The 11870-nt window shown below is 32.8% G+C and overlaps 2 protein-coding genes across 2 annotated transcripts; one reads left to right on the top strand and one right to left on the bottom strand.

Annotated features, from left to right (window-relative positions):
* Positions 1–390: 390 nt before the first annotated feature.
* On the bottom strand, positions 391–5905 carry LOC108226086 (guanosine nucleotide diphosphate dissociation inhibitor At5g09550). Its single transcript, XM_017401038.2, has 13 exons — positions 5718–5905; positions 4973–5035; positions 4729–4812; positions 4512–4619; positions 4261–4433; positions 3870–3981; positions 2899–2979; positions 2753–2815; positions 1959–2060; positions 1652–1776; positions 1356–1566; positions 764–838; positions 391–660 (listed from the first exon to the last, which is right to left on the bottom strand). Exons 1-13 carry the CDS (start codon positions 5802–5804, stop codon positions 607–609), a joined length of 1338 nt encoding a protein of 445 aa, XP_017256527.1. The 5' UTR covers positions 5805–5905; the 3' UTR covers positions 391–606.
* A 1241-nt stretch (positions 5906–7146) lies between these two features.
* LOC108224865 (beta carbonic anhydrase 5, chloroplastic) lies at positions 7147–11528 on the top strand. The gene is made up of 9 exons (XM_017399609.2): positions 7147–7492; positions 7590–7657; positions 8422–8583; positions 8678–8726; positions 8850–8963; positions 9162–9215; positions 9873–9955; positions 10057–10162; positions 11056–11528. The coding sequence occupies exons 1-9, from the start codon at positions 7415–7417 to the stop codon at positions 11257–11259; spliced, it is 918 nt and encodes a 305-aa protein (XP_017255098.1). The 5' UTR covers positions 7147–7414; the 3' UTR covers positions 11260–11528.
* The last annotated feature ends 342 nt before the right edge of the window (positions 11529–11870 follow it).

Genomic DNA, 11870 nt, shown 5'->3' with positions numbered 1-11870 from the left:
TTGTTAGTCTTTTTAAAAAATGATATTGTTAATATTGCGTTTTAAAAATGAGAGATTAATTAAAATTAGTTATAAATCACGAGTCGGACATAACACTAAGTCAATCGATCAAAATTTAATACATTTGTGACAAAAAATTAGAATTTTAATAAAATAGGAAATGTAAGAAAACAGTAGATAAAAATATTATTAGCAAACCAATATAACACATGTCCACATCCCCTCATAGGCTCCATCATTTTTCACTCTTAAATTCATTATTATAAATTTAAATTCTGTTTTTTAATTTTATTTATCCTAATTATGCTACATACATAATAACTATGTAGTTTGAATATCTTCAATTGTGTATCCTCAAAAAACTTTTAATACTAAGATGTGGACAAATATAAACTAGAAGGCAAAATATCAAAAGATTGATAAATATGCAGATCCTTCCTCTGCGAACAATTCTTGCATTCACAGGGATGAATAAAATATTCCAATAGACAAGTTCACTGAATAAATATATGAAATGGTCTGAATTATCAAACTATTTCCACAGAAAAATGAAAAGTGAAGAAAGGAAACTGAAGCAATATTTAACTTTTTGCAGATGGGTAGAGCTTATTCCTCTTGAGCAGCACTTGCAGCACTAAGGTCCACAGAAAGGTCAAGAGCCTGCACCAAACAACAAGAGTAAGCAAAACATTTACAATAACAACAAGAGTAAGCAAAACATTTACAATAACAATGAGGAGAAACAACTATGCATGTTGCTGACCTTTCCGGTGATCTTGGTGTACATTTCTAACACATCTTCAACGGTTGATGTGAAGTGTGTCGTGGCATCATAACTCTGTAACATAAGCAAGATTTCAGTCGAAAGTTAGAGATAACTCGAGGTTATTATATGAAGTAGTAAATCATAGAATAAATCAGGGAAAAAGCAAAACCTGACACTGACATTAAGAATTCAAATCATAAATTAGCATGGTTTCAGATAAGCTTTAAATATAACCATTGGCAATGTGCCGTTTAAATAACATAATGAAATTCCGAAATTTAGACAAGTTTCTGACATGAAGAAGTCCTTAAATTTAACATTTGATTTTAAAAAAATGATTCATGAAACTGATCAATAACTTACTTAAACGATAAGTATGCAATGTGACTATTAAAGAAAATTCTCATATACTATGAATTGTAATATTTAGGTCATATTAATTACCCTCCCTTCAGAATCTTTTTTACTTTACTTGAACATTTTGTCTTAGATCAATTAGAAGAGGAAACTGAATTATTTTTACCAACACCAACTCGGTTTTAATTAATTACAACATAAATGAATATGATTAATAAGAGTATATACTTACCGTTGATATGTAGCAGCCGTCTTCTGCGTGATTATTTGTAGGTTCATATCTATCATACGTGTCATAGAATATCTCCTCAACAGGTCCCAGTAGGTCTATCCCCGGCTTCAATTCAGTTTCAGGGTTATCAGTCTCCGCTTCAGCACAAACAAAAGCTATATATTTTCCTTTTGGAACCACATTGTGCGAGTAAGAGCAACAAAATAGATACCTGTGCAATTCCAACATATAAAAAAAAAATACTTTCGAGTCCTAGTTTTTTTTATGGAGATAACAAGTCCAAATTCTTGACTTACATGTCAGAGCTACGATTAAGTTGCTTCTGGGGCAGAATGACTTGTGCAGAATGAGAATCATTGGTGTCTGGGATCGGATGATTCATTATACATATAGCACGAGCAACCTTTCCAACTTTCTTTACCTGTTCAAAAGCATTTAAATTAGCTCCGTAAATCACAAAGGTCCTTAAATAGGTATCGATGATTTTCTTTGTACAATAATCATTTCCTTATTTGATCGACAGGTTGCTTGCACTTAACAGATGAGTAAGCTTATGAGGAGGAGGGTAAATCTAATGACAAATAATAAAACTTTCTCGGTTACCTTATCAGGTAAATAAGATGGATCACAAACAACCCCCTTCTTGCATTTAGCAGTTTCTCCTTCAGAAGTCACACCTACTGCCTTCCCATTTTCAAATTCAACCTGTACAAAATTTATATGAATAATGTTAAAAAAATATTGGCACCTGCTATCAGTTAACAATAGTGGTCGCCATATAATTTTGATTATATTCCAAATTATAAGCACTACTTAAGCAATAATCACATAATAAGATTTAACTACAGTACTCAGACTTTTAACTCTGCCATGGCCAAGTACCAATTTCAAGTTAAGCCTATAAGCTAGCACAAAATAATAAAGCTGAGTAGTTGAATGTATAAAACATATTAATGAAGATTTTAATCTTTTATTGGTTCAAACGAGTGAAACCTCTTACTTGAAAAATTATATTTTCTCATAAAAAATAATAAGAGTGTTAATTGCATTGACATTTTGTACAAAAGGCAGGCATTCAGCTATCAAACTAAAGTAGAACAAGTAGATATTGTAATTCTGATATAAATGCTAAAGATCAGCTGCAAATGTTACAAATTGAAAAGCTTGAGATGGAGTTTCACACATTAATCTTACAACAAACTGAAATTTGCAATTTGAGAATTTTTTTTCCAAGCAAAACGAATATAAAGCTTAACAGGATAAGCAACAAAAATGAAATATAAAATGAAACACGGTAGTACAAGCTTCATAATCAAGGTAGTTGCAAAAAACCATAATAAACCAATTAGAACATAGGTTATCATTGAGTATGATTTTAGTTATGTGTAAGATTCTACCTTGCACTCTGGCTTGTTAAGCATGTAGGTTCCACCATAAACTGCACTCAAACGTGCGAATCCCTGCACTTTGCCACCATGAGCACAAACTCTATTTATATTAAAGATGTCTCAAAAAAGATACATAAAGTTATTGAAAGTCAAACCTGTGGCAGTTCTCCCAGTCCATACATCGGATAAATATAGGGAGATCCAGCCTGAAAGCGTGCTAAGGATTCTGCATAGAGCTTAAAGAAACAAAACCCCCAAAAATTTACAAATTAGTATCTATGTCGAAACATATTTATACAAGGAATAAGGCACTGATACATTACAGTGCACTTATTCTAATCTGTCTAAACTATGTCATTCAGACTCATTAATTCTTTCCGAGTACCCATGTTGGATGCTCGACACCGCATTTGATCATATTTCTATATTGTAAAATTCTAATCGAATCCATATAACATTTTATCTGAGCACCAATGAGATATTAATGTAGTTATTTAAATGTAGTTATTTGATGCAGACTGCTAAAGTGTTCCACAAATCAGAATTTTGCTTTTCTTTGTATTGGTTCAGTCATTTTTCACTACAAGAAATATTATAGCATATTTATTTATTAATCATCTTCGGATCTAATTAGGAAGTTAGAGCATCTCCAATAGCCTCCTAACATACACTTAAATATAATATAAATTATTGGCTCTTAGTGATTTAAAGTGGGTTCAACTCCAACAATACTCCTTATATTCATTCCTTACTTTGTTTTATATTATTAAAAGTAAGTCATGTGCATAAAAGTACAAAAGAAAGTGGATGGAGAGAGAATATGTGCTTATAAGTTTATTATAAAATAATAGTTAAGAGTGACTAGTAGCTCTTAAAAGTGAGGAGGGAGAGAAGAAATTTAGTAAATTTAAGAGCAACTAAGAGACTATTGGAGCAAGCAAAAATGACATTCTCCTCAAATTTCAATTTAAGAGGCATTATAAAGAGGCTATTGGAGATGCTCTTAGATTCTACATATCACCTTCCCATATTTAATAATATGTCCTAATTACATTTTTGTCAAGACAAATGATGACATTTGTTTAAGGAGATCAAGATGCTAATCAGAAAAGTTACAGTTTCCCACCTTCATTCTCTTAACAAAATCCATAGCTGGATGATCCAAATACTTATCGTCATTAAAGAGAGCCAGGGCATGTCCTATAAAGTCAATGGTATTATCTTCAAGCCCATATTTTCTGCAACAAAAAAAAAATCCTAGACTTATCTAAATTACGGATGATGCAATAAATCATTTGTGCTACAACAATCTTAAGAGATTCTGCATGATTTAAAGTCCATAAGAAATTAGCCTTATCAAATCTTTAAAATTTTGTTACACAAATTAGAATTTCAGTGAAAAAATACAATCTCATAATTTGACTTCTAATAAATTAAAAAGGCTCTGAGTTCACAAGAAGGCACTGAGTTTTTCTTTACTTGGTCATGTCATTTAAATGTAAAAGACTAATACATACGCAATGAGTTCGCGTGCTGTAATACTGTTCAGATCGAGCCCTTCATGAGATTTAGGATCCCCGTCTTCATAGTCCTGAACATAGATAAAGAACTTCCGGGCACGGCGCTTTTCAAGTAGGCCCATTAGTGGAGATTTCAGAGCTTCGACATCAGTTGCTGGAACTTTGTAGATCTAGAATATTAATGTTAGAAATTCACCATGAAAATGGAGTAAAATAAGTTGTTAAGTCTAAGATGCAGGATAGTTTACCTTCCCCTGATTGTACACAAAACTATTATCAACAGCCTTGAAATTCAGATACTTTGTAACGTTAGTATGGATGAGAACACGGACTAAAGAACCATTAGCCATCATGAACTACAAAAATCGAAATGCGTTTGTGTTATATCATAAATAAAGTATACAAAAGAGTACACAGAAATGATACAATGTTTAAACACAACTCACAAATCATAGTTTAATATACCTTGGGAATCATATCAGCATTGTACTCTTTGCTTGCTCCTAGACTTTCTGGAGGCTTTTCATCACCCCTGAAACGCTTCCAAAGCTTCACGACATATAAAAAGATTAGCTTCTACTACTCATGTAAGTAATTTTGGCATATCTTTTAATTTGTTCATCATAGCACACATTATAGCTCAAGTAGATGCATGTGAGATTATGTAAGTAGTTCAAGTTTTTATATGCTACTTTTGAGAAGACAGTACCTGATTAAGATTCAAGGAGCTCGACTCTCCCCCATAATAGTCATTCTTATCCATGTGCAGTACCTGGTTCAAGTCATCATCACTTCAAATTTAATGATGAACAGAGAAAAAGAGATAACAATATACAAGTTTTTGTTTTAAATGCAACAAAAAGATAACTATGTCCTTACCTAGGATTTCATGCATACTATTTTGAACTCTACTGAACAAGACACATAATGCTATATTTAAAAATATTCCACAACCTCTCTATGTCATTGAAATATGATGCAGTACATATTTTTAAGAACAGATACTACACACATCGGTGGCCTGGTGCCAAATATACTTGGTATATCCCACACAGATTATCTGGGGTAGGTAAATTGTACCCTGATTTTGCCCCGAGAGAGGTTCTTTCCGTGAATACATTATACACCAATATCTTATATGGGGAAATGATCACGGAGATATGCACATAATTTTAAACATATAGGGCCTGAAGTATACTTTTCCAAATACAATACACCTTCAATCTTCTGAATGAAAAAGAATATGTTTAAATTGGTTACAACATCAAATCATCCTGTTTTTTCTACCAAATTAATAGTTCAAGGATCCACTTCCTAGTGATTAGAATAACATGATCAAAAAATTATTGTATCAGCTACAAAAAATTAAAGATTATTTTCTTGCAGACAAAAGTATAAACACACGGGCGCACACAGATTTACGATGCCATGACATGCATATTGCAAATACATACTTTGAGGCCATCGACAGAGAGAAGGCCACTGATGATACATTCTTTGAGGCCGGTGCCGAGAACAATGACATCATACTCTTCATCCATATTTGCAAGAGAAAAGAGAAGAAAGGAATGAAAAGAAATATGTAATGTAAATTGGTTAATAAGTTAGGTTTGTGTCATGAGCTGAAGAACAGGAAGAATGTAGGAACAAGTCTTCAGCAAAAGGAGTGTTTTATATTTGTAACCACTGCCGCCCATTACGGAAGCTCTTGTTTCTTGTATAAGGAATGAGTTTGTACATGTATAATATAACACTAGTAATAACGCTAAACTTAATTTGTCACCACAATTCTCATTTGTGTTTTTAATAATAAAGTTGTATTTAAACGTACATTCATTTATATTATACTATATTAATTTTTTTTGGAAGAGATGATTAAGTTGGTGTAAGATTAATGAAGATACCAAACACCAAACTATAAGAGAAGACCCATGTCAAGACCTCATCTGCCAGTTTTTAAGTGTTCTAGGTGCTATCAGTGACCTATAGAATCAGCGATTCACAGTTTACATTATAAAAACTTGTTATTCATGATAAGCTCGGAGACTAGTATACTGTGGGTCTCGGTTGACCAGAAGAGGGTGATGGATAACTTAAAAAACTTGGCCTCAAGAAGCTTGCATTGTGTCGCACAAGGTGTTGGTGCGGAGCTCTAATACCCTCTCGTGGGAGAAGGAGTTCGAGCTCCCTCCCATTTTGTATCACAGGTTGCTCAAAATAAGATGAGGAGCAGCTCCCTCTCATACAATAAAATAAGATGAAGTGGGTCAATTTATTTGTATTATTTGTATAAAAGTTTACAAAGTGCTATTGATAAATATCTTTTAAGAAAAATTCTTTATAAAAATATGTATGATCAATATATTTTTATATCTAATAAATTATAAATATAATTTTTTTACCCAAACATATACGTTATTTTTCATTATAAGTAACTTATTACTTACAAATAATATGTATATTTTTAAATTAAGTCAAACGATCATGAAGTTGTCCTTAGCCAAACATAGGCTATGACTTATAATTAAGCTTAACTTTTCATAATTCAATAACAGTTTAAGATAAAAAAATCAAGTCATGTAAGTACAGATTTAATATATGAAATTTAAATCATATTAATGTATTTAAGTATAAATTTAATAAAATGAAATAAAAATCATATTACAAGACAATGTGACCTGCAAGAAAATGAGTTACAAAACAGAAATCCCCTCAGATTTTTTAGCTTCTAAATTCTGAACTCCTCCGCCAAGGAGCCCAAAATGAAACCCAACCCAAGTCCATCCATACACCAAGAAAGCCCAAACATAATAGTAATAATATATTGGTACGGGCCACAAGGTGGGGGCCTTGTTAGTTTAAAGTTCAACTGTCAGCTACTTGTAACAATTACAGAACACAACATCTGTCTGTAAATTAGTCGCATAGGTTTCTCCGTCTTGGTGGGAGAGAAACAAGTGTTCTTTGATCCCACCAATTATATTACTCATTTATTTATACACACACACCTACATGTATACAATCCCTCTTTACTTTGATAAATCCGAAGAAGAGAAACAGAATATTAGTAGCACTCTCTTTGATTATAATTCTCTCTTCTTTCATTTTGCACCACACAGAAAAAAGGGCTCAACTTTTTTAGATCTTTGTGATGGATAATGCTGTTGGATCTTCCTCTCTACTCAAATCTTCTACTCAATTCACTCTAAATTCACCTGCTTCATCATCAGTAATTATAATATTAGACTAATTCCCCCTTTTTATATATAGCAAACACATACATTTTACACACACAAAGTACTGATCTTTTTTCGTTTATTGAGCAGATCTTTGGATGTAAGTTGAATTTCTCTGAAAGGAAGCTGACCCATTTGAGACAAGTCATTTGTTCTAGGTGGGTTGTTTTTGGATTTTTGAATTGTGTGTTTAAACTCTAGAAAGTTCTTATCTTTTGGTTTTGTTGTGTGATGGTGATTGTTAATGAAATGTACAGCAATTGAATTGTGCTCAGTTGTTTCCGTGTTGTTTCTTGGGATGTTGATCGGTGTGAATTGAAATTTAAGTATGTGAAATGGTGTGTTGGAATTCTGAACTTTGGAAGTGGTTTTTGATGGTGCTCGCATGTATTGTGAAAGTATTCAACAGAAGGTGTTTGAAGAAATGACTGAATAATCTAGTCACTGCTATTTAGTGCTTTCTGTTAAGTAGTACTTAGTTTTCTCCGGATTGCTCTGTGTTTTAAGTTTCTGTACCTGAATTTAACAGTGATAGTTCTTTATGTTAGTAAGGTTTGTCTGAAGCAATAAATCTTTTACTCTGTCCTCTGGAGCAGTATCTTGCACTATAGATAAATTTCAATGAAAACTTGAAATGAGGAGCCTTTAAAAAAAAAAAAAAGTTTGGTATACTGAACATAATTTCTAGAATTCGTAGATGAATATTAGATTTTACTACTAATGTAGCCCAATTTGATAGTTTTATGCTCTGTGTGAAATTATTTTTTTGTATAATGTCTGGCTTGCAAGTGCAGAAATATTACAAATTTATGCATCTGTGCTACCTTCTTAAAAACCTGAAACTAAGAATGATTATTTTGATGTATCATCAATACCTCAAATTTACTACTACAAATAATCATATTTGTCTTTTCTATCACAGGACCAATCCTGCTCTAGGATTAAAGGCATCAATGGATTCCCCACGAGTAACTCAAGAGCTTGCAGATACCAAACAAAGGAGCACAAGTGGAACTCAAAATGGAAATGACCTGTTCAATGAAATGAAGCACCGATTTCTCAGTTTCAAAAGACATAAATACCAGTATGAATTATGTGCCTCTGGATTAAGAACTGTAGGATTTAGTTTTATTTTCAAATAATAGTCTTCTAATTAATTGTAAAAAAATCTCTCATAGGGAAAACTTGGAGCACTTCCAAAATCTTGCCAAAAGTCAAGCCCCGAAGGTAACATTGTTTACCCGATTTCAGCTCATTAAACACCCACATGCCCATTCTGTTTTTAATCTATCAGATGACAGTTTGCTTCATGAATAGTAGTACTCAGTTAACTAACAATACCAAGAACAGGTCCTTGTTATTGCCTGTGCAGATTCAAGAGTATGTCCATCCAACATCTTAGGATTTCAACCTGGGGATGCTTTTGTGGTTCGTAATGTCGCTAATCTAGTTCCCCCTTTTGAGGTACTGATAAGCTCTATTTGATTCCTCTTAACTAGAACTGTAGTGCCTTATTTTGATAAAAGATGTAGCAGACAAACACCGAGGGCTCCTCAGTGAACATTGCGGCGCCAAGCACCAGTGTCATCCATGGACCCTAGTGTTTTTTGTTATATATATTTATTCTTGACTTTGTATATCTTAAAAACTTTTTGTATGCAGAGTGGGCCCACGGAAACAAAGGCAGCTCTTGAGTTTTCGGTGAATACCTTAGAAGTAAGTAAAGGCAGCTGTAACTACATTCTACCGCACTTTCCTTATCTTCTTGTAAAATATAATGGGAATTTTGTTGAGGATCCAGTAGGTTACTAGTATAGTTGTAGCAACTACTTTCAGTGCAGAACAAGATAGAGTATGAACCTCCCCAATCACCATTCCCCTCTCCCTCGGTAATTAATTAAAGGAGAAAACAAAACAGGAGTTGTATGTTCAAAACTTGGTATGCCTATCCACTGATGTATAGGATTAGAATTTTTGCATGCTGTATCAGAAAACCATTTAAATATGTATATATGAACATTTATTAGAACACGATGTGGAAATTCCATGTTACAAGTTAATACCTTTAACTGGTCATTCTGAGAACATTGATGGACGTGGAGAGGAAAGAAAGCCATTTTTTCAGACTTGTGGATTTTTATTTATTTATTTTTTTTTTTTTTTGCATTTACGGGGATTGATATGGATTTGAGATAACACCTGGCAATCAGATATGCACGAGATGAATTAGCTTACGGCATAAATAAGTAGAGTACATAAATACCTTAGCTGAATTCTATCTTATAATATCAAATTTCAGGTGTCATGCCAGATACTATTTGTTAACTCTATTTTACTCATTCCTCCAAATTTAAGTCCAATGATTTTCTGCAGGTTCAAAATATTCTAGTTGTTGGCCATAGCTGTTGTGGAGGCATCCGTGCCCTAATGGGAATGCCAGATGAAGACAATTCAAAGTATTTCCTTAAAACAGCTACTGTTGGTTGGGTTCACCTATGCCTGTGCATGTAAATTAAAGTTGTACTGATTTTTTATTTATCTTATTTATCCACCTCAGAAGCTTTATTAGAAGCTGGGTAGTAACCGGTAAGAATGCAAAAATAAACACCAAAGCTGCTGCTTCCAATCTTAGCTTTGACCTGCAGTGCAGACACTGTGAAAAGGTATGATGTTTTTCTACTACCTTTGTTGGTGAATTTGTACTATTTCAGCCTATTATACCACTAAATATTGTTAACATTATATATGTACCAAGTGTTGAAGTAGATAATAATATTTTATATAGCATGTGAGGATTGAAAAAGGTTCTGTCAAGTGTAGATGTTAAAACTTTTCCCGTCTGCATAGTATTTCAGTATTTCTTTCTGTTTAAACTACTAATTCTCCAAGTTCATCAATTTCTTCCTTCTAACTATTATTTTGATTATTACTTGCAATCTCATGAATTCCCGTTGTATCACTACATAGCTGTGTTAGATATGCTTTTATACTAATTTTAAATTGGAACTGAGGTTTCCAAAATAGCTAAACACTTGTCTTTCCAAAATAGGTTTATAAGTCCTTGGATTTAATCTTTTACATTTTTGCTATCCTTGCGTCGGAAATATTTAACGTCTATCAGATTGCTTAAGAGCATATGACCCATTTTTATTTCCCTGAAACCAAAAAGAAAAACACCAAAATGTTAAGGGGTGAACTCCGAGATTGATTTTTCCTATTTACATCATGTGTACTGTCATACTTGGTTCCAAAAGTACATACATCAATAATCATAGTTGACATTAATATGTATAGGGGGAGATGAGAATGGAATGAACTCCATGATTAATATGTATAATTGTCAAATATTAATAATCATATATGTTAATAATCATAGTTGACATTAATACATTAATATGTATAGTTGTCAAAAATTGTCAAGGGATGAACTCTGAGAGTGATAACAGGACATATATATTGTGTGGAAAAAAAAAAAAATTTGATAGGGGAACGGGGAACGCAATTAACAAAGAAACTTAATTATGTCACTAATCGCAGCTATTGATCATTGTTTCAGGAATCAGTCAACCTTTCATTGTTGAACTTGCTAAGTTACCCGTGGATTGAAGAAAGGGTGTCAAAGGGGTTGCTCTCAATACATGGTGGCTACTATGATTTTGTTAACTGTACATTTGAGAAATGGTCACTTGATTACAAAGCAAATAGCTCCAAGAAGGACAGTGAAGGATACTCTCTTGTTAGTAGAGAATTTTGGGGCTGATTTATAACTCTTTCTTCATTGTATCATCACATGTATTAAGCTGTTTGATATGATATGTCTAATGTAGTAAAGACTCTTTAGGTGTTTGATGCATATGTATTACAGTACTTGTTAGTGTAATAAACCTTGTGCTGCTGGGCTGTTGTAATTTGCGTGTCGCCAGGTCTAGTTTTTATGTAATTTGTAACTGCTGGTGTCAGGTATTCCGTCTTCTGACAAAGCTCTAGTTATGATTTTTATGTAATTTAGGCAAATACATATTTGCGTGAGATTATGCATATTTTATAGGTGTGTCCTTTTCTTGATATAAAATTTACTACTAGTAATATATCAAACTGTGAGTACTAAATTGGAATGTATGCCAGGGGGCATACACACCAGCCTCTTTATTCTTTTTTGGCAACCATACACAATAGCCTAAAATTATTTTATGTCAAGTTTTTAGTTTGGACAGTTTGTAGTTGTGATATATGCTGATTCTGGATTCAATATACGCGTGTGTTATCATATAAATCACATTTTCTTTCGTCCCACTTATTTTTATATATTTTTTTATATTATTTGACACGTATTTTAATGCTTTTATATAACATAATTTTATGACGTATTTT

Source organism: Daucus carota, chromosome 6, assembly GCF_001625215.2.
Source record: "Daucus carota subsp. sativus chromosome 6, DH1 v3.0, whole genome shotgun sequence".
Classification (NCBI taxonomy): Eukaryota; Viridiplantae; Streptophyta; class Magnoliopsida; order Apiales; family Apiaceae; genus Daucus; species Daucus carota.
This window is presented reverse-complemented; position numbering and strand designations above follow the sequence as displayed.

Excerpts from the sequence above, each read along its gene's own strand:
- LOC108224865 (XM_017399609.2), top strand. The coding sequence starts at position 7,415 with ATGGATAATGCTGTTGGATCTTCCTCTCTACTCAAATCTTCTACTCAA. Across the intron at positions 7,658-8,421 it reads AGACAAGTCATTTGTTCTAG|GACCAATCCTGCTCTAGGAT; the intron begins GTGGGTTGTTTT and ends TTTCTATCACAG. Across the intron at positions 8,964-9,161 it reads ATCTAGTTCCCCCTTTTGAG|AGTGGGCCCACGGAAACAAA; the intron begins GTACTGATAAGC and ends TTTTGTATGCAG.
- LOC108226086 (XM_017401038.2), bottom strand. The coding sequence starts at position 5,804 with ATGGATGAAGAGTATGATGTCATTGTTCTCGGCACCGGCCTCAAAGAA. Across the intron at positions 2,061-2,752 it reads TTAACAAGCCAGAGTGCAAG|GTTGAATTTGAAAATGGGAA; the intron begins GTAGAATCTTAC and ends AATTTTGTACAG. Across the intron at positions 661-763 it reads ACACCAAGATCACCGGAAAG|GCTCTTGACCTTTCTGTGGA; the intron begins GTCAGCAACATG and ends TGTTTGGTGCAG.